Source organism: Stegostoma tigrinum, chromosome 28 (genome assembly GCF_030684315.1).
Source record: "Stegostoma tigrinum isolate sSteTig4 chromosome 28, sSteTig4.hap1, whole genome shotgun sequence".
Classification (NCBI taxonomy): Eukaryota; Metazoa; Chordata; class Chondrichthyes; order Orectolobiformes; family Stegostomatidae; genus Stegostoma; species Stegostoma tigrinum.
The window spans coordinates 22,949,515-22,970,060 of NC_081381.1; the positions used below are offsets into that span (position 1 = coordinate 22,949,515).

Here is a 20,546-nt window from a genome sequence, read left to right on the forward strand (position 1 = left end):
GATATGACCCAGGAGCATGTGGGTGGGGCTATCTTTGCCCAAAGATTCGAGACTTGAATGATGGTGACATATCACTGAAATTTTCTCTTCACTGTACTACATCTAGCATTATTTAGCTTCAGTCTCCTCTGCGTAAATGACGAACTTATTATCGTTTCTTCGTTATCTTTTGACCTATTTAACCATTTCGGTTTAGCCAATTCTGCCTTCAGATCTTTACAAATTGCTTTAATACACCAACTGTGGACCCAAATTTCTCACTCTCAAGATAAATATGGATTTCTGGGATTATCACTTGCCTGGGCATGCTTAACCTTGATGTATTTAATTAGTCCTGTCTCATAATTAATTACCAAGTCCAAAGCAACCTCGTCATTTATAGATTCCAGAATTTATTGTTCTAAGAAACTGTCCAAAACACGTCCAATGAACGGAACCTCTAGAATAACTTTGCCAATTTTATTTTATTTATTAATCTGTGATTGAAGTTTCCTGCAATTATTACTGCACATATCTTGAAGTGCCCACCATTTCTTGATGTATATTTTGTCCCACTGGAGAACTGCTGTTACAGGGTCTGTATTACTGCCCTCAATTCTTCAGTTATTTTTCCTTTACCATTTCTTATGTCTACCCAAATTGAATCCACATCTTGATCTTCAAAAGTAAGATCATTTCTCTCAATCGTACTGATGAGATCTTTTGCTTACAGAGCTGCCGTAATTCATTTTCCTGTCCTGTCCTTCCACAATATCAGATATTGTGGAATAGTCAATTCTCGCCCTTGGTTGCCTTGAAACCACATCACTCAAATTGCTATTGTATCATATTTGTACTGTGAATTGATCCTTGTTATAAAATGTTATGCTGATTCAGTTCAATAGCTTCAATTCTGTTTTTTTACACCTTTTTTTCCTTTCTGACTTTACTCTTTGGTTTACTGTTAGGTTAGTACACTCTGTCCATTCCTGTTCCACTTAAGTCATTGTTACTCATATCATTATTGCCTTGTCCCTCCTCTTTAAATTCCAAATCACCCATCTTCCCTGCCCTTGCATTCATACATAGGCCTCTGATCCTCCAACATCTTCAAGTGGAAGTTCTCAGTCTTATTTAATTCCTTTTGTTGCTTTTTCTCTCCCGAGCTCCAATTTCCTCCTATCTCCTATGTCTAAATTTCTCTAATGCTATCCTGCCCTCCCACCACAAGCAACTATTTCTCTGACATTAGTTTGTTACCTTCAGCTGTCTTGGATCCATACTTTGTAAGTTCTTTTTGATAAATCAGCTTTCATCTTTTAAGGCACTTCTTAATACTATCTTTCTGACAACTCGTTTGTTCATGTCTACAAATCAAATCTATCTATTGTTGACCAAGTGTCCATTTTGTCTAATGACATCTGTGAGATGTGTTGGAATGTTTTCCAAGTAATGATAGTATCTAAATGCAACTTGTTGAGTCAGAGGAGATAAACTAAGTGACATTCCACGTTATTTTTGATTCAGCATTAAACCACACTGATTCCTTTAAGCTAAATTGAAATGCCGCACGCAGTTATGTTCAGATTCTGAATGCTGCTACCTGCATATATGCAATACTGTGTTCACTGACATTGTCCTGGTTACACATTCTATGGTTATACATTGTCCAGCTGACTTTTGTCAGTTCTGCAACATTTTTTGTTCTTAGTACAGGGTGGAACTTATTGCATTCACCCAAATACTGACTTCACCTCACCCATGCTACTGAATGTCTGTGCATTGGTTAGTCAGCATAATTGTTTAAAAAAATTTGTGCTGGAGATCACAGCAGATCAGGCAGCATCCATGGAGAGAGAGCAAGCTAATGTTTCGGTTCTAGTTGACCGCTGTGATCTCCAGCAGTTGTTTTCAGTAGAGATTCTGGCATCTGCAGTAATTTGCTCCTATTAGGCAGTAGTGTTACCTGTGGTTTTAAAAACTTTTTGGCTCAGACTCTATTTTTCAATTAACTCAGTGAAAATATATTTCTGTTTTGTTAGATTATCAAGGTAAATAATATCAGCCTGACTATCCTGTCAGATAAGACATGTAAATTTGGAACTTTAACTGATAAAAGTTAGTTAAGAATGAGATTCATGAACCTTCTCTCCAACAAAGTGCCTTTAGCCCAGCTGAAATAAGTATTGTCTACTACAAAAAGTATAACATTTCTATTTCCCACCTGAAGTGTCTTGATAAATATTTTGGAGTGGGACATTAAGTTACATGCCCACCTTGTTGGAAATTCTAAATTGTGAATATACATACATTAGAACTTATTTTCCGGCCAGGAACTGATAATAACTGAAGGAGAAAATCTCCTCTCAACAGATTGAAAGTTGGGTTCTAGACCTAAAGAATAAGACCTACTCTATTAAATCATCTAATGTGTTCAGCTACGATTAATGTCATGCATAAAAATCTGGCAAAGTTTAAACAGAGAGAAAACTGAAGACCTTTCATAGAATAATGAAATGTAGAAAATTAGTATCTATAATAAATTCAGCAATACACTTAATTTACTTTTTAAATCTTTCCAGTTATTTTGGAGAAGCCTATTCGAATCCCTCGATCACTTTCAGTAAAAGCAGCCAGTGTCCTAAAGGGATTTTTAAATAAGGTAAGTGACTGATCGATTGATTGTTCAAATGTTGGTTTGAAATAAGGTATTCATTACAATCCAAAGGCAATAAGGTATTTTGAAGCAGGGAGATAACTGTTGACACAATTGTTCTCAATGATCTATATTAATGATCCTGGTGTACAAGATATAATTTAAAAATTTGAAGACAAAATTTTAAAATATTCTGAATTGTGAAGAGGATAATGTAGAATTTCAAAAAGATACGGACATGATTTTGAAGATATGAAATTGCCTCCAAGGCCTTTTACTTTATTTTCCATAACACAAGAAACTGGGCATGGATATTGTGGTATTAAAGAATTCTACAACCAACTTATTATGTAAGAACGTTAATGTTCATTAGGCATATTACCAACTGGGCTGACATTAAGCATTAAATTTCAGCGGAGCATCATGTTTCTAGTACAATGTCATGCTTCGGATGACCTGAGGTAAAATGTATTAGGAGATATTTATGCACTCAGGTCACATTCTATAATGCAGTGATTATATCATGAGCATGTCTCTTAAAGGTACACTTATCGTAGAATCATAGAATCCCTACAGTGTGGGAGGAAAGCGGAGCACCTGGAGAAAACCCACGCAGATGCGGGGAGAATGTGCAAACTCCACACAGACAGTCGCCCAAGGCTGGAATCAAACCCAGCTTCCTGGAGCTGTAAGGCAGCAGTTCTAACCACTGTGCCACCGTGCCAACATTACAGATCCAGTTTATACTAGGCTGCTGTCATTTTTTTTCTTTTTTTTGGACAACTTTGACATTCCAGGGTTAAAATGGACTCTATGGACACCGGTAAATGGAGCTAGAAAGCTTTGTCTGGCTGATGTTGGCCTGGCACTTGTGTTGTTAAGTAGTAATCCTGTGTTTGCCCTGCTGACGTCAGTAAGTGAAACTTGTGGTTATGATCTGCCTTATCTTAACAACGATACTATCCAGATAGTAGGAACTGCTGATGCTGGAGAATCTGAGACAACAGGTGTAGAGCTGGATGAGGGCAGCAGGCCAAACAGCATCAGATGAGCAGGAAAGCTGACGTTTCGGGTCTAGACCCTTCAGAAATTTCTGAAGAAAGGACTAGACCCGAAACGTCAGCTTTCCTGCTCCTCTGATGCTGCTTGACCTGTTGTGTTCATCCAGTTCTACACCTTGTTGTCAATGATACTATCCAACCAGATTTAGAATAGGGAAAATGTCCCTATTAATGTGTATTTAAATATAAATCTTAAATCAGTAATATCACTTCAAAACCAACACCAACTTCAGTGCCTTTTTTTAAGTCAAGTTTTTATTGTATGACAAAGAAAATCAGAAATCCAAATCTTCGATTATTTTTACATCTGGTGATGAATTTCTGCTGCTGTGCGATCTCATGCAGTTTTACACAGCTGTCCACAATAATGTTCTCCTTGAATATGATTTAACAGTTTTAATATATCATAGTATATGTAGATTTTTCAGGAAAGCCTCTGCACTTTCCATCTAGAAAATAAATGTGCCAGTAAAAACCATGTGAAAAATCCTGTTTTTAAAAAGAATATTTCTACTAATTTTAGCAGTCTTCGCTGTTCAATCCACTAATTCAGATGAGATATTATGGGATAATTTAACTTTTGTTTTAGTTGGATCAGTTGTTCTTTGTTGCCAATATTAGCTGTCAAACTGGGGGACCCCTGTACTGAGAACCTGATGCCTGCTCCTGGGTTTGTGCCATCCTCCAATTTGCTACAATACAGAGCAATTGTGTTGGTCTGGTCTGGTCTACAATATGTCGTTACCCGTAAGAGTTTTGAGACTTGGATAGTGATTCATTCTTCCCTTTTACACATTACCCAGTTTGGATTATGGCTACATGGCTGCAGTAAAATATAAGCAGGACTTAAGCATGCCAGGTATTCAGAACAACATCCTGTGGTTACTACACAGTCTTTGTTACTGCTGTCACTTGGTTAAAACCTCTAAACATGTTTATATAGCTGTTTAATGAAAAAATCTATTCTGTCAAATTTGAATGTTTAAAAAGGTCCAATTTTTTTTTAAAAGTTCAAAAAGATTATAAACAATGAAGAAATAATCAGAATTGGAATGTTTGTTTGCAGATACATTTGTTACCAAATCACAAGAAGCATTAGAAATACATTTTGATTGTCTCCGCTATTAGCATTAGGACTATAACACTAAATTTAAAGATCTAATTGTTATGGTTCTATGCTTCGTCCTCACTTGCTGACAAGATGTTGGAATTCTCAACATATGAGCCACACCTGTTTTAAAAGTATTATTTCAGGAGAGACAGGAGTTCAAACTGGCACAATATGGGCAGCATGACGATATAGTAGTTAGCACTGCTGCCTCGGAGCCCAGGACATGGATTCAGTTCCAGCCTAGGGCATCTGTCTGTGTAAAGTTTGCATGTTCTCCCTGTGTCTGTGTGGGTTTTGTCTTGGTGCTCCGGTTTCCTCCCACAGTCCAAAAGTGTGCAGGTGAGGTGGATTGGCCATGCTAAATTGCCCCATAGTGTCCAAGGATATGCAGGCTAGGTGGATTAGCCATGGCAAATGTCGGGTTACAACAGTAGCAGTAGCAGGGTATCATCTGGATGGGATGCTTTTACGAGGGTTTGTGGAACTCAATGGACTAAATGGTGCCTGTATGTACTGTCGAGATTCTATTCTCTGCATCTGCTATTTCAACTCAAAAGACTTTGACACTTGGATATCTTAGCTTTTACAGTAAAGGTTAGGTACAAGGAACTCCATAGTCCCTGTTGGCAGTATGTCTTATCCGTATCCCTATTTTTGCTTTAGAGTTTTCCTTCATCCCTCCTTGGCCATTCATCTCTTGTGATTAAATCAGCAGCCAGATCCCTGAAAATTAAATATTAATTGTTTTCTTTCTGTTTTCCCTCAGTAGATAGTGTGTTTGAATCCAAGATTCTGCATATTTCCAACAAGCCCCAGTAAATATTTCCCATTTGATTTGTGAAAGCTAAATAAATTCTAAGTGGCAGCTCCACAGTTCAGGTATAGTGATAAAAACTATTGAAAAAGATTGCATTTCTAAACCAAAAACCATTTAGAACTAGCGAGTTTTGAGAAGATTTGTAGCTCAGGTTGAGTTTCTGGATGTGAGTTTGCTCGCTGAGCTGGAAGGTTAGTTTTCAGATGTTTCATCACCATTCTAGGTAACATCATCAGTGAGCCTCCAACAAAGCGCTGGTGTTATGTCCCGCTTTCTATTTATCTGTTTAGGTTTCCTTGGGTTGGTGATGTCATTTCCTGCTCTTTTTCTCGGAGGATGGTAGATTGGCTCCAAATCAACGTGTTTGTTGATGGAGTTCCGGTTGGAATGCCATGGTTCTAGGAATTCTCGTGCGTGTCTCTCTTTGGCTGGGATTGGGACGTCATCTACAAAATACCTTGCAAGAACTGTGACAAACACTACATTGGACAAACAGGCAGAAAGCTAGCCACCAGGATACATGAACATCAACTAGCCACAAAACGACATGACCCACTATCACTCGTATCCTTACATACAGATGAGGAAGGACACCACTTTGATTAGGACAACACATCCATCCTAGGACAAGCCAAACAGAGACACGCACGAGAATTCCTAGAAGCATGGCATTCCAACCGGAACTCCATCAACAAACACGTTGATTTGGAGCCAATCTACCATCCTCTGAGAAAAAGAACAGGAAATGACATCACCAACCCAAGGAAACCTAAACAGATAAATAGAAAGCGGGACATAACACCAGCGCTTCTTCGGAGTCTCACTGATGATGTTACCTAGAATGGTGACGAAATGTCTGAAAACTAACCTTCCAGCTCAGCGAGCAAACTCACATCCAGACCCTTTAGAACTATTGAAAAATTATGTAAGAAAGATGTCATAAACGGTTGTAACAGCTTCTATTTTTTCGTACAGTTCTTACTTAGGACATGTTAACATGTTCTTCGATTTGTATTTTATAAATGTTCCACTATCTTAAAGTCAGTTTGAAAACGGAATTTAGGCAATGATAAAGGAATTGTTAATTAAATATTTAAATCTTTTTTGTTCTGGTACGCAACTTGTCTTCAGCTCAGGCAATTAAAATATAGTACAAAACTTTATGGACACGATGAAAAGTATTTGCAGAGGAAGCCAGAATGCTTTTACAAAGTCATAGTCATACAGCATGGAACCTGACCCTTCAGTCCATCCTATCCATGCCAATCATTTCTCAAACTAAACTAGTCCCACCTGCTTGTGTTTGTCCCAAATTTCTCAAGATTTTCTATTCATGCACCTGTCCAAATGTACGCTAGCCAAATACACAAGCCAATCTCTGTGTGAAAAGGTTGCCTCCACCTCCGGTCCCTTTTTAAATCTAGCACCTGTTACCTGAAAAATATGCCCCCTAGTTCTAAAATCAACCAGCTTAGGGAACTGACCTTTGCTATTCACCTTATATATGCCCCTTGGGATTTTATAAACATCTGTAAGGCCATTCCTCAATCTCCTATGCTCCAGTGAAAATAGTCCCAGCCTATCTGGCCTATTCTGCTGGACATTTCCAAACATTCATCTACCCTTTCTATGTAGAAATGCTTTCTAACATTTCTCCAAAATGATTTGCCACTAATTTGTAGACTATGCACCCTAGTTCTTCAATTACCAACCAGTGGAAATATTTATTATCATCCACCCTGTCTTTGAAGACTTCAATCAGATCACCCCTTAAACATCCAAATTCTAAAGAAGACAGGTCTAATTTGTGTAATCTTTCTTCATAACTTAAACCTTGAGGTCCAAGTATTATTCTCGTAAATATATGTCGTGCCCTTTGCAAGACCGATATATTGTTCCTGAGGGGTGGCACCCAGATCTGCACACAGGATTCCAAATGGAGCCTAGCTTCGGTTTTGTACAACTGCAGCATAAATTTCTGCATCCTTGTACTCCAGTCCTCTGGATAATAAAGGCCAGCAGTCTGTGAGCTTTCTTGATTAATTCCTGCACATAATCTTTAAAATGTCACAAACATGCATCTGAACCCCCGAATCTCTTTGGACACCAATTTTACTTAACTTCATACCATCTAGGAAATACCCTGATCTATCCTTTCTCAGTCCAAAATAATAAACTCACACTTGCTTACATTGAACTCCATGTGCTACAATTTTGTCCATTCACTTAAACTATCAATATCCCTTAGTAATTTTATGCTATCATATACACTTTCTATAATGCTGCCTAATTTTATGCTGTTAGCAAATTTGAATAAATTCAATACCATTATCCAAGTCATTAATAATATCACATTTAATTCCGCAGAAAACCATTCAGCCCTAATGCCAATTGAAACACTGCTCTAATTTCTTAGAATTTTCAATGTATTTTTACTCTCCAGTCCTTTTTATTTTATCAGTTTATATTGATACTTTTGGAAATAATTGGCTATAATATACCCTCAATTTAGAAGTTTTGGATTAGAAACAGAAGTCACTGATTTGTATTCAAAAACCCTCGCTTTTTGGACCAATTTAAAGCTTCCTCTCTTGGGGAAACTTGTTCATCTTGTGATAATGCTGCCAAAAAAATGTAGTTTCAGCATAATGGGTGTTTGTTAAGAGTTGGAAAATAGCAAAGATGCCAACTTGCACATGGTGTTCAGTTCCATTTAGAAACTGAAGTCCATAAGACAGTCCATTCCTTTCCCCTGCAGACTGTTGATTGGAAGTTAGATCAGACCAGAATGCCATTTGGAACAAAACTTCAAGGAACGCTGTGGAACCCCTGCACATTACGCATGGGAAATCACCCCCAAACTCTGATAAAATATTACTTCGGGTGTCTTTTATGCCAGGAGTACTTCTGAGACGCGTCATTTGTGGTTCCCACCCATTACGTTGTAGATGTCACGTACAGTGTTTTTGCTGTTGCAGTTGCTCTTTTGCCCTGCTATAGATTAATACAAACCTCCACTTGTAGGTGCACAGGCGGAGGGAAACAGAAAATTCAGTAGTTGTACTTTATTGAAAATTGACGGTGGAAGTGGACCAACACATCTAAATTGAACCTTGTCAATTTCCATAGTGAACTGTAATTGTGCTTTTGAACAGCGTTTTCCTGCTTCATTCATTGATAAATGGGAACTTGTCAACAATAGTAATGTATAAGCTGTTCTATTTTTAATCCTTTTAGTGCATTTATTATGCAACGAAACTCCAGTTTTGTGATACGTGAAACCATACCAGGACTGTTTCAACTTTTTACTGAGTTACTACAATAAATAGTCTCGTCATTTGAGCAGTGAGCAATCAGAGTAGATTCAGTATTCTAGTTGCTCATTGTAACTTGTGCTTTTTTTAAAAAAAAGTTATTAAAAGTTTAGTAAAATACATTTCAAAGACACTGAATCTGGGATGGCTTAACTCAAAAGTCAAATATGTTTGAAATATTTAAATATTCTACCACCCAGATTAAGAATTAGAGCAATACGCTCACTTGAAAATGAAAACTTCCTTTAATAAAAATCTGACAGAATTTGGTTAATTAGAGGAAGATTTGATATACCTTGATATTACATACTATAGGAACTACAAGATTAAGACAGTTTGTGTGAAGAATGAAGGTGTATGCTATAGTGAACATTTTGCACAAATATTATAAATTCAGAATCAGTGTTTCAGCTGTCCACACTTTACTCTATAACTATGTTTTCTGGAAACATCTATGTCTTTGCAATAGAAATTTGACATATTCATCTAGTAAACATTGAGCAGACCTAATTTTTCATATTACTTGTTTAAACTGTTCACAGGACCCTAAAGAACGACTTGGGTGTAATTCGCAGACAGGATTTGCTGACATCCAGGCTCACACCTTTTTCCGTAGCATAGACTGGGAACTGGTAAGTAATATGTCTCTGAAAAGCTGTCAATCACTTCCTATCCTTGATGGACAGATGGAGGTGCAGTGCAAAATTCTACTTTGACATAATGACGAAGTGGATGTCCTATGGTGATGGAGCTGGCGCTGTCCTCTGATTCAAAATGGGGGGAAAAAAAAATTATTCTGGAATTGGCTTGTATAAGAATAGTTATATTTTGGTCATAATTAGAATGCTAAGGATCATATACTATTTACATTAGTCTGTAACTGGACGACCAGTTGAAATGTATGCTTGGCCTTGTTTGATGTTTAGAACTGTGGTGAAAGGTCTGTTGTGCATAATATTATAATTATTGGAAGTAGTATTTTAAACCAAAAGCAGAGGAATTTTATTCACTTTGTTGAAAGGTATTTAAAAGGACAGAAAGTCATTCTGGAACAGTGACCTTAAATACATCATTGCTTGGAAAGGATGTGATTGCAGTCAAGTTGGGAGAACTGCTGTAATGTTGATGAGTAAGACGTTCAGAAGAAACAAAAGAATAATGCATTTCAGTGGAGCTACTCGCCTCAGCAGAAGTGTTTTCTCGTCTGTGGCATTCCCTAGCTGAGATGTTCTATAGAAGTCTTTAAGTTGTTAGAGAAAGTCTGGGATCCCTGAATTGTGACAAGTTCATGTCTACAGACTCAGAAAGGAATCTTATAATTGTCTCTGCAGTCTACAGAAAAGAAATTAGAAGGAGTCAGTTAAGTAGAAATTTCAAGAGTTGAGATAGATGTATAACTTCTCTGGGCATGGGTATTTGTCATGGATAGCGTCAGAGAGCCATTTGAAGCTGTATTTTTGTTATGATTTTTCTAAGCTGTTTTCTATCTATTTGTTTCTACTTTTGTTTAATAATTTTATGTTCTGTGAATATGTTCCAGTGACTGACTAACCACATGACTTCAGAAAATCATTAAATATATGATCTGTCAAGCTAGGCTTCATTCTGAGATTTGACTTGTCCAGTAGTAACATCAGCTGGGATTGTAACAATATAAGGACTGGATTTTTCGAAACGAAAAGAACAGTGGATGCTGTAAAACAGAAGTTGGTGGGAAAGTTCAGCAGGTCTGGCAGCATCTGAGGAAGGAAATCAAAGTTAACGTCTGGGTCCCGTGCCTCTTCCTCAGCACATTTTTTTTCCCAGCAATTTCTGTTTTTTGTACTGTATTTTGGGATCTTAACCAATAAAACTTGTTTTTGGACTTGTGAATACAATTTTTAGACACCTCAGAGTAATCCTTCTAAATAGATTTATTATTGAATAAACTGTTTGTGTTGAATTCAATATTGAACATTTCTTACTAAAAAAATTCATTCTGACTCCGCAAAAGCATTCATTTGAATGCAGGTTTTTTTTGGTAGGTTAACTTTTAGAAGAATGGGCAACCATTTTAGTGAATGGAATTTGCACATTCTGCAATCCTCATACTTTTTCACATGTTGAGGCAGCCATGTCCAATGTAAGACCGTTTTATGAAACAAGTGTCAGACGATTCCCATGAAGACACTTTGTTAACTACTTTCTCAGTATAAACAGTTATGGGGCTATTGTAAATTACAGTCAAACCTCAATCAAATGTTATAAAAGTGACCTAAAGTTGTTTAGAAGTCTCTCAACTGATCTGTCAAGCCAACAGCCACCTTTTGATTATTGGACAGGAGTGAGTGGGAACTAATATTGACACCTTTCAGATGAGGTGTGTTTTAGGATATGCATTTAAATATGGAGTATGTGATTTCTGATTTTTTTTTGTCGTTTCTGCTAATACAAACATCGAAGTTTGGCATGCTGCTTACGTTGTAATAAAAGTAACATTTGGAGCAAATACTGTGGGAAGAAATTGGAGCACCCAGAGGAAACCCACAGAGACATGGGGAAATTGTGCAAACTCCATATAGACAGTTACCAGAGAGTGAAATCAAACCCAGGACACCAATGCTGTGAGGCAGCAATGCTAACCTCTGAGCCACTGAGCTGCCCCTTACATTAGCGTGAGTTTCTGGATTAATAGTTTGGTAACTTTATGCCTATATCATTGCTGAACAATGGAGCATATCTGTTTCTGCCTGGCTTCGAACTGTGTTAACCACTACATGGGGACATTGGCTCTTTGATCGAGGGGTGTGATTTTGCTTTGGGGGATGTGAATTGGCAGACATATGAGCGGTCTCAGGTTCAAATCCCACACGATCTCTAATTGATTTTAAAACTGGTGCCCAATGAAGATATCTGCTGTGGATACTTATTGTTATACTCATATGAGGACAAATGTATGTGATTGCCTTCGAGCAACAATTTGCTGATAAGAGCTTAAAGATGTCAAGAATGTGATTACAGCTAGTAATTTGTTAGTTCTGTAATAATTTGGTAATTTTTTGGCCTTTGTGAGATAGTGATTCCATTACTTTTTCCATACCATCCTAGATGAAATTGTTAATTCCATCCAAATAACATTTTTGTTTTTTTTTCAGAAGAAAGAGAAAGCCTAAATAAAAAGAGACATGTCAAGCTTTAAAATAGATGCAGTCAGGATCAGATAAATAGAAGTGTAATGATTGGACAATGCTAAGCTTCAGTTTTAAATTTTAGCTTACATAAGAAAGAGGAAGACAAAGTTGAGAAATTCCATCGTTTTGAGATACTAGAAACCAATCAGAAAACAGACGACAGTACAAAAAGTACATATTATGGGTGGAAAATGAGAAATGCAAATCTTTTTGGAATTCAATAAGGTACAACAATTCAGAAGAGCACCAGTTTCTGAATATTTTGATGACGATTAAGGTTGCAACTTATTAAGTATCTGGACACCAGCTGATAGACAATGAAAGCTTTCAAAGCTAATCTGCAAGAAGTTCACGTTTGGTTTATAAATAGGCTTTTCATGAATTTATTCTGAGAAACAATATTTTCATCTTGATTCTTATGAATAACTTTGTTTATACTGTAACATAAATTCTCAATAGGTTGCCTTGATTGCTGGCTTGTATATAGGCATGTTATCCTTGCCTCTGCATTCTGGCTCCCTACATCTCCACCTTCAGGAGATGGTCTGCATAAATCATGCCATGCCAATAAATAGACTGCCAACATACAAGCCATATGAGTATAATTTATGCCTGCTTTGTGGTGCAGTACTTCTAACTTTATGTTGATGAGAAAACCTCTTCTCGAGTATTTGTTCAGGCAGAGATACTTTTGGTAAGTTGAACTTAGTCTGGTCATATTGCAATCGGAAGTTGCTTCTCGCTGATGTTGAGTTATAGAGTCACTGAGTCATAGAGCTCGGAAACAGACCCTTCCGCCTAACTTGGCCCCACTGACCACACATCCCAATCTAGCTTAGTCCCATTTGCTAGCATTCGGCTCATACCCGTCTGAACCCTTAATATTCATATACCTATCCAGATGCTTTGTAAATGTTGTAATTGTACCCATTTCCACCACTTCCGTTGGCACCATGTTCCATATATGCACCACCCTCTGAAAAAGGTAACTTCTAAGTCCTTTTTAAATCTTTCCCCTTTCACCTGAAACCATGTTTTCTAGTTTATGACTGCCCCACCCTTGGAAAAAGACCGTTGCTATTCACCCTATCCATGCATTTCATGATTCAGTATATCTCTAGAAGGTGACCCCTCAGCCTCCAATACTCCAGAATTTCTTTCTGATATCCAATTGGTTGTGTAAATGAGGGACTGAATATCCCAACCTGTCTGAATGTCACATGAAGAACCTTAATGGTTAGTCTATTAGTAATTTACCAGCATTTAGATAATTTATTTTCTATTGGTCTCCTCAAAAGTCCACGTTTCGATTTGTTGACACTGTAAATCGTCCTGGAGTTACAGTTAAACCTACTAAATGTGTGTTCACTTGTCACAATGTTTCACAAATATAAAATGAGTAGTTAAATCTAGAGTATGAACATGTAAAATGTGTAATCAACCTGTAGTTCTTGAAGTTTTTACAAATGAAAAATTGTGCACTCTGTTTTCTGCAGTTAGTGTAGCAATCACTCATGCTGCGTACCTTGAAGATTCACCGAATCCCAGAAACTTACAATACAGATAGAGACCATTTCAGTTTGTAATGTCTGTGCCAGGATGTTGCAACTGTTTGGCCCCACATCCCTGCTTTTTGTCCATAATTATGCAGGATCCTTTTTTCTGATATCTATCAAACTCCCTTTTAAAATTATTCATGGTCTCAGTTTTCACTACCTTTTCAGATGGAATGCATCAAATCTCAACAACTACATGAAAAAATATACATCACATCTCCCCTTTAGATCTTTAGCCAATGACCCACTGGATAGAGGGATGTTTGTTTAAACGTCTTTTGTAAAAACCTCTATATGTCCCCTTAACCTTCTCTACCAAGTTTCAACTTTTCAAATCATTCAAATTGAGTGCCACTGTGATCTGCAAGAGAACAAAATGCTTTGAGTGTATTGTCGAAACTATGATTGATGTGGGTGCTGTGTGCTGAACAGTGCAATCTGTGAGATGTGGGTGAGGAGCTTGAAACAATGTCAAGTACATGTGGGTGAGCTGAAATTAGCAAATGTAAGGTATAAACCTTAATCGCCCCACAGTGATCGAGAATGCCCTTGACCGCGTCTCCCGCATTTCCCGCAACACATCCCTCACACCCTGCCCCCGCCACAACCGCCCAAAGAGGATCCCCCTTGTTCTCACACACCACCCCACCAACCTCCAGATACAACGCATCATCCTCCGACACTTCCACCATCTACAATCCGACCCCACCACCCAAGACATTTTTCCATCCCCACCACTGTCTGCTTTCCGGAGAGACCACTCTCTCCGTGACTCCCTTGTTCGCTCCACACTGCCCTCCAACCCCACCACACCCGGCACCTTCCCCTGCAACCGCAGGAAATGCTACACTTGCCCCCACACCTCCTCCCTCACCCCTATCCCAGGCCCCAAGATGACATTCCACATTAAGCAGAGGTTCACCTGCACATCTGCCAATGTGGTATACTGCATCCACTGTACCCGGTGTGGCATCCTCTACATTGGGGAAACCAAGCGGAGGCTTGGGGACCGCTTTGCAGAACACCTCCGCTCAGTTCGCAACAAACAACTGCACCTCCCAGTCGCAAACCATTTCCACTCCCCCTCCCATTCTTTAGATGACATGTCCATCATGGGCCTCCTGCAGTGCCACAATGATGCCACCCGAAGGTTGCAGGAACAGCAACTCATATTCCGCCTGGGAACGCTGCACCCTAATGGTATCAATGTGGACTTCACCAGTTTCAAAATCTCCCCTTCCCCCACTGCATCCCTAAACCAGCCCAGTTCGTCCCCTCCCCCCACTGCACCACACAACCAGCCCAGCTCTTCCCCTCCACCCACTGCATCCCAAAACCAGTCCAACCTGTCTCTGCCTCCCTAACCTGTTCTTCCTCTCACCCATCCCTTCCTCCCACCCCAAGCCACACACCCATCTACCTACTAACCTCATCCCACCTCCTTGACCTGTCCGCCCTCCCCACCTATACTCTCCTCTCCACCTATCTTCTTTTCTCTCCATCTTCGGTCCGCCTCTCCCTCTCTCCCTATTTATTCCAGAACCCTCACCCCATCCCCCTCTCTGATGAAAGGTCTAGGCCCGAAACGTCAGCTTTTGTGCTCCTGAGATGCTGCTGGGCCTGCTGTGTTCATCCAGCCTCACAATTTATTATCTTCGATAGTTTGTTGCTGAGTGGTGGCTATGTAGTGAACTAAGTGTTCACCGAGGCTACTGACGCAGTTTGTAGAATTTGTCATTTGACAATGCGTTAAATAACTGTGACCACTTAGTAGAAGTCATTGAACTTCTTACAGCACAGCATCAAGATTCTTGGGACTTGTTTCTTGGCATTGTTGTTCGTGGCTGACTGCTCCTACGATCTTGTGAACATGTGTTTGGAGGGCTCTTCCAATACTGATCATTTCCCTCCACTGTTTCTTACACCAAGATAAGCGCTGGCATGTGGTTTTGTTATGTGGAGTGGTTGATTAGGGTGGGTCTGTACTCATTGGTGAAGATTATTAGATCAGCCATGCTCTCATTAAATGACAGAGCAGTCTTGATGGGCTGAATGGCCTACTTCTGCTCCTGTGTCTATGGTCTAAGACTTCTATATAGCATGGGAGCTTGTGTTCTGCTTTAGAACATAGAACATTACAGCATGGTATAGGCCCTTCGGCCCTCAATGTTGCACTGACCTGTGAAACCAATCTGAAGCCCTTCTAACCTACACTATTCCATTATCATCCATATATTTATCCAATAACCATTTAAATGCCCTTAAACTTGGCGAGTCTACTACTGTTGCAGACAGGGCATTTCACGCCCTTACTGCTACTACTACACTCCTTATAGGTCAAATTCTCTTCAACCCTGGGTTCCACACCTGCTGCAGCCACATGCATTTATGCTTTAGATCAGCTATATCATAAAGAGATACGGAAATCATGGAAATGAGTAGGCCATACAAAATTGACATGCTGCCTACACTGCGATTAGTGGGTGGAGAGGTTGATCACACATGGTGAACCTTCCTGTTTTTGGGGGCCGCAAGTCTACGTGACAGGGAAAAGTTGGGACCTCATTTGACCTATTTCACTGTGGGCCTTAAACTAATCCTGTAGATTTGTCCTGCAACAGCAGTTTTTAGCTTCCATTGGGAACATCTGTGGAGTGAATTTGATTGCAGTTAGGAGAATAGGTAATGAAATCTTTCAGTTCTAATTGCCAACACAAGCTCTGGGAGTTTTTCAAAGTAGCCTTGAAGTCCCTTTTGATCTAGACAGACCTGTTGCTTTGTTCTGTTAAAATAGTCTTAGGTTAGTATTAACATGGCTCTCTACTAAAATTTAAAGATGCCGAGAAGCATCATATAGATGAAAGTTGACATAAAGTAGTCTCAAAAAGAGTCCACGCCCATTTATAATTGTCAATCAAACTCTAAAATTGAAGGCAACCCATTGTGATTAATGAATTATTATGCAATCAATCAGGTACCACTAATCCAGTAATGGATGAGGTTTATGTCAAAACAGTGAACTAGCAAATAGTCAGAGTCTGACTTGGACAGGACCTTGCGGATGGTGGTTTTCCCCTGTGATTGTTGCCCTTGTCTTTCTAGTTTCTGGTAAAGATTGCAGGTTTTGGAGCTGTTGTCAGAAAAACCTTGGATAGTGGCTGCATCGCATATGGTAGACAGTAGACATTGAAACTAAAATGAAGTTGTAGGTGGTGAAGTACATGGTTAAGGTGGTGATGAAGAGATTACCAAAGGGATAAGGAGTAGTAATCAAACAGATTGGATGTTGTCAAACTTGATGAATATTGTTGGATTTGTACTCATCCAGACAAATGAAGAGTACTTTATAATCTCACTCCTGTCTTGTGCCTTATAGATGTTGGAAAGGTTCTGTGAGGGTTGGGGGGTGGGGTTAGCATTGGAATAACACATCACAGAATTCCCAGTCAAGGCCCTGCTCTTGTGACCGGCTGATATGTGGCTGGTCCATTACCATACATTCTGTAACCTACTCATTTTTTATTCTTTAACAACACAAGTCATTTGCACATGTCCACTGTGGGGGGAAAAAATGGCTGCAGGGGAAGTGATGACTTAGTGATATTATCGTTGGACTGTTAATCCAGAGATCCAAGTAATGTTCTGGGGACCCACAAAAGCAGATGGTGGAATTTGAATTCGATACAAAACTGGGTATAATTGTCAAATTATGACCACGCATCTATTTTTGATTTTTGGAAAAACCTATCTGGTTCATTAACACCTTTAGGGAAGGAAACTGCTATCCTTCCCTGATCTGGCCTACATTTGACTCCAGACCCACAGCAAAGTGTTTGGCTTTTGACTGCTTTCTGGATGATTGCGGATGGGCAATAAATGCTGGTCTAGCCAGCAATGCCCCCATACCATGAATGAATCATTTTAAAAAAAAACTTCTCTGCTTGTTGTGGACTTTACCTGTGCAACAGAATTTTTGGGATTGGGAGGGTTGGATGGAGAAACAGAACTATGTCAGTTTTTTTTTTGTCAATTGTTACCTCCCAGGATGTTGTTTGTTGGAAATTCAACATGGTAATGCCATTGATAACAAGGTGTAAAGCTGGATGAACACAGCAGGCTAAGCAGCATCAGAGGAGCAGGAAGGCTGACGTTTCGGGCCTAGACCCTTCTTCAGAAACTGAGGAAGGGTCTAGGACTGAAACAACAGCCTTGCTGCTCCTCTGATGCTGCTTAGCCTGCTGTGTTCATCCAGCTCTACACCTTGTTATCTCAGATTCTCCAGCATTTGCAGTTCCTACTATCTCGTGGTAATATCATTGACTGTCAGGGGAAGGCGTTTAAACACTCTCTTGTTGGAGTTTCTCATTTCCTGGCTCTTGCGCAACGTGACTGATACTTGCCTCTTACGGACTAAGCCTGGGTTTCGTCTTTTGTACACTGAATTGACTTCCATTCTCAACTACTCAAATAATGAAACTGAATTGCACAAAATCATCAGCATACATCCTCACTTCTGAATTTATGACAAAAACAGGTGAAGTTGTTTAAGCTGAGGGACCTGCCTCATGTTCTCTTCAGTGGAACTGACTGTCTTGATTCTCTGAATGAATAGTTTGAACTTGAACTTTCAGCTACTAGAATTCAAAAGTCCCAACTATACTTCGTGTTTAACAAATGAATCTTTGTTGTGCCTGCATCACAGTGATTTTGTTTCACTGGACCATCTTCAAACTGGTCATCATTCAGTTGCAAATTTGCGTTGCGTTAAGTGGCGTACTTCTGCTGACTTTTTTTAATTCCAAAGATGATTAATAAAATGGATTGAAAAAGATTTATTTTGATATTCCGTAGGAATTTCAATGCTTGTGATGAAGTAGACTAATGTTCGTTCTGTTAGTATTGTACCCATCCTTGCACTGCTGCTGGATTGAAGTGGAATTATTTTTATGGTACCCAAAGGTACTTATAATTTTATTATATTTATCATTATCATTAGCGCGATATAAATTGTTCCAATTATGCTTCACAAAGGAGAAAACTACCAATTGAACATTTAAGAGGATCCTGCCATTTAGAAGATCAAGCACAGATAATGAAGTTTATTTTATTCTACCCTGCCCCATTATGCCCCTCAAAGATTCAGAGCCAAATATTTTTGACATGCTCATTTATCATTGTTTATCAACCCATGTCATTTGTAGATTTTTGCCAAGAAATCTGTTCCAGTGATCTAAACTGGGTCCAATTTTGCTTTCTTGTAGCCCGCAATAGTAAAGCTATAGTCATGAGTTTGGGGTTGGGAGGCTGCAGTGGAGTATGTTTTAATATTGCAAAATATTCCATTTCTTGACAAAACTTTAAATAATTTTTCAGCTTTCAGAGGCTTGTGATGAGCATTGAGTGCGCTTCCCATTGTCTCCCAGTCTTCTGTCTTTGGAACTGCAATATTTGAGGCACACTGCTATGCAGATGTTATACCTGTTGAAACACTGCTCAGACCTTCATTCCTCTCTGACAGCCTTTGAATTTGCTAAACTAAATATACTGTTGAGTCTTTCTAATTTACCTGGGTGTAAATTATGAATTGGCTTGTAGGTGTATCTCCTGAGTTGGATTTTTAATAACTAATTTTGTTGTTTTAAAGAAACAAATTACAAAATGATATTTTTAATGTAATACCAATTATTAATCTGTTTAGTGAGTTTTGAGAAGATTTGTAGCTCAGGTTGAGGTTCTGGATGTGAGTTTGCTCGCTGAGCTGGAAGGTTAGTTTTCAGACGTTTCGTCACCATTCTAGGTAACCTCATCAGTGAGCCTCCGACGAAGCGCTGGTGTTATGTCCCGCTTTCTATTTATCTGTTTAGGTTTCCTTGGGTTGGTGATGTCATTTCCTGTGTTGGTATTGTCACTTCCTGTTCTTTTTCTCAGAGGATGGTAGATTGGCTCCAAATCAACGTGTTTGTTGATGGAGTTCCGGCTAGAATGCCATGCTTCTAGGAATTCTCGTGCGTGTCTCGGTTTGGCTTGTCCTAGGATGGATGTGTTGTCCCAGTCAAAGTGGTGTCCATCCTCTTCTGAATGTAAGGATACGAGTGATAGTGGGTCATGTCGTTTTGTGGTTAGTTGATGTTCATGTATCCTGGTGACTAGCTTTCTGCCTGTTTGTCCAATGTAGTGTTTGTCACAGTTCTTGCAAGGTATTTTGTAGATGACGTTCGTTTTGCTTGTTGTCTGTACAGGGTCTTTTAAGTTCATTAGCTGCTGTTTTAGTGTGTTGGTGGGTTTGTGGGCCACCCTGATGCCAAGAGGTCCGAGTAGTCTGGCAGTCATTTCAGAAATGTCTTTGATGTAGGGGAGAGTGGTTATGGTTTCTGGGCCCGTTTTGTCTGTTTGTTTGGGTTTGTTGCTGAGAAATCGGCGGATGTGTTCATTGGGTACCCATTCTTTTTGAATACGCTGTATAGGTGCACCCACGAACGAAACTGCATTAGAACATTATTGCAACGAGCCACCACACACTGCAGCACAGAGGAACTACGAAGAGCAGAAGAAAATCACCTATACAGCATATTGCAGCACAGTTTGTGGCATGAAATGTTTTTACAATCAACATCACTTTGTATTTGAGCTTTGAAGGTACAGCTAGCTTGGCACAACACATCAAAGTTCAATTCTGCATAAATGTTTACATAAACCATGATCTCTCTCCAAGGTTGCTTACCATGTGATGTTTATCTTTACCCCTTTGATTCATTTTTTTTCCTGATTCGATATGGTTCCATAACTACCTCCCACAATCCAAAGATGTGCAGGCTAGGTGGATTGGCCATTCTAAATTGCCCGTAGTGTTCAGGGGTGTGGGGTTATAGGGGGATGGGTCTG

General features: G+C 39.2%; 1 protein-coding gene across 11 annotated transcripts in view; it reads left to right on the forward strand.

The window, feature by feature from the left end:
- Positions 1–20,546, forward strand: part of prkcz (protein kinase C, zeta) — a 394,504-nt gene that overhangs the window by 291,071 nt on the left and 82,887 nt on the right. For all 11 annotated transcript variants that reach the window (XM_059655617.1, XM_048561464.2, XM_059655615.1 and 8 more), the window contains 2 exons: positions 2,562–2,641; positions 9,481–9,570. In XM_059655617.1, coding sequence (XP_059511600.1) covers positions 2,562–2,641; positions 9,481–9,570 — 170 coding nt within the window. The remainder of the gene's footprint in view (positions 1–2,561; positions 2,642–9,480; positions 9,571–20,546) is intronic.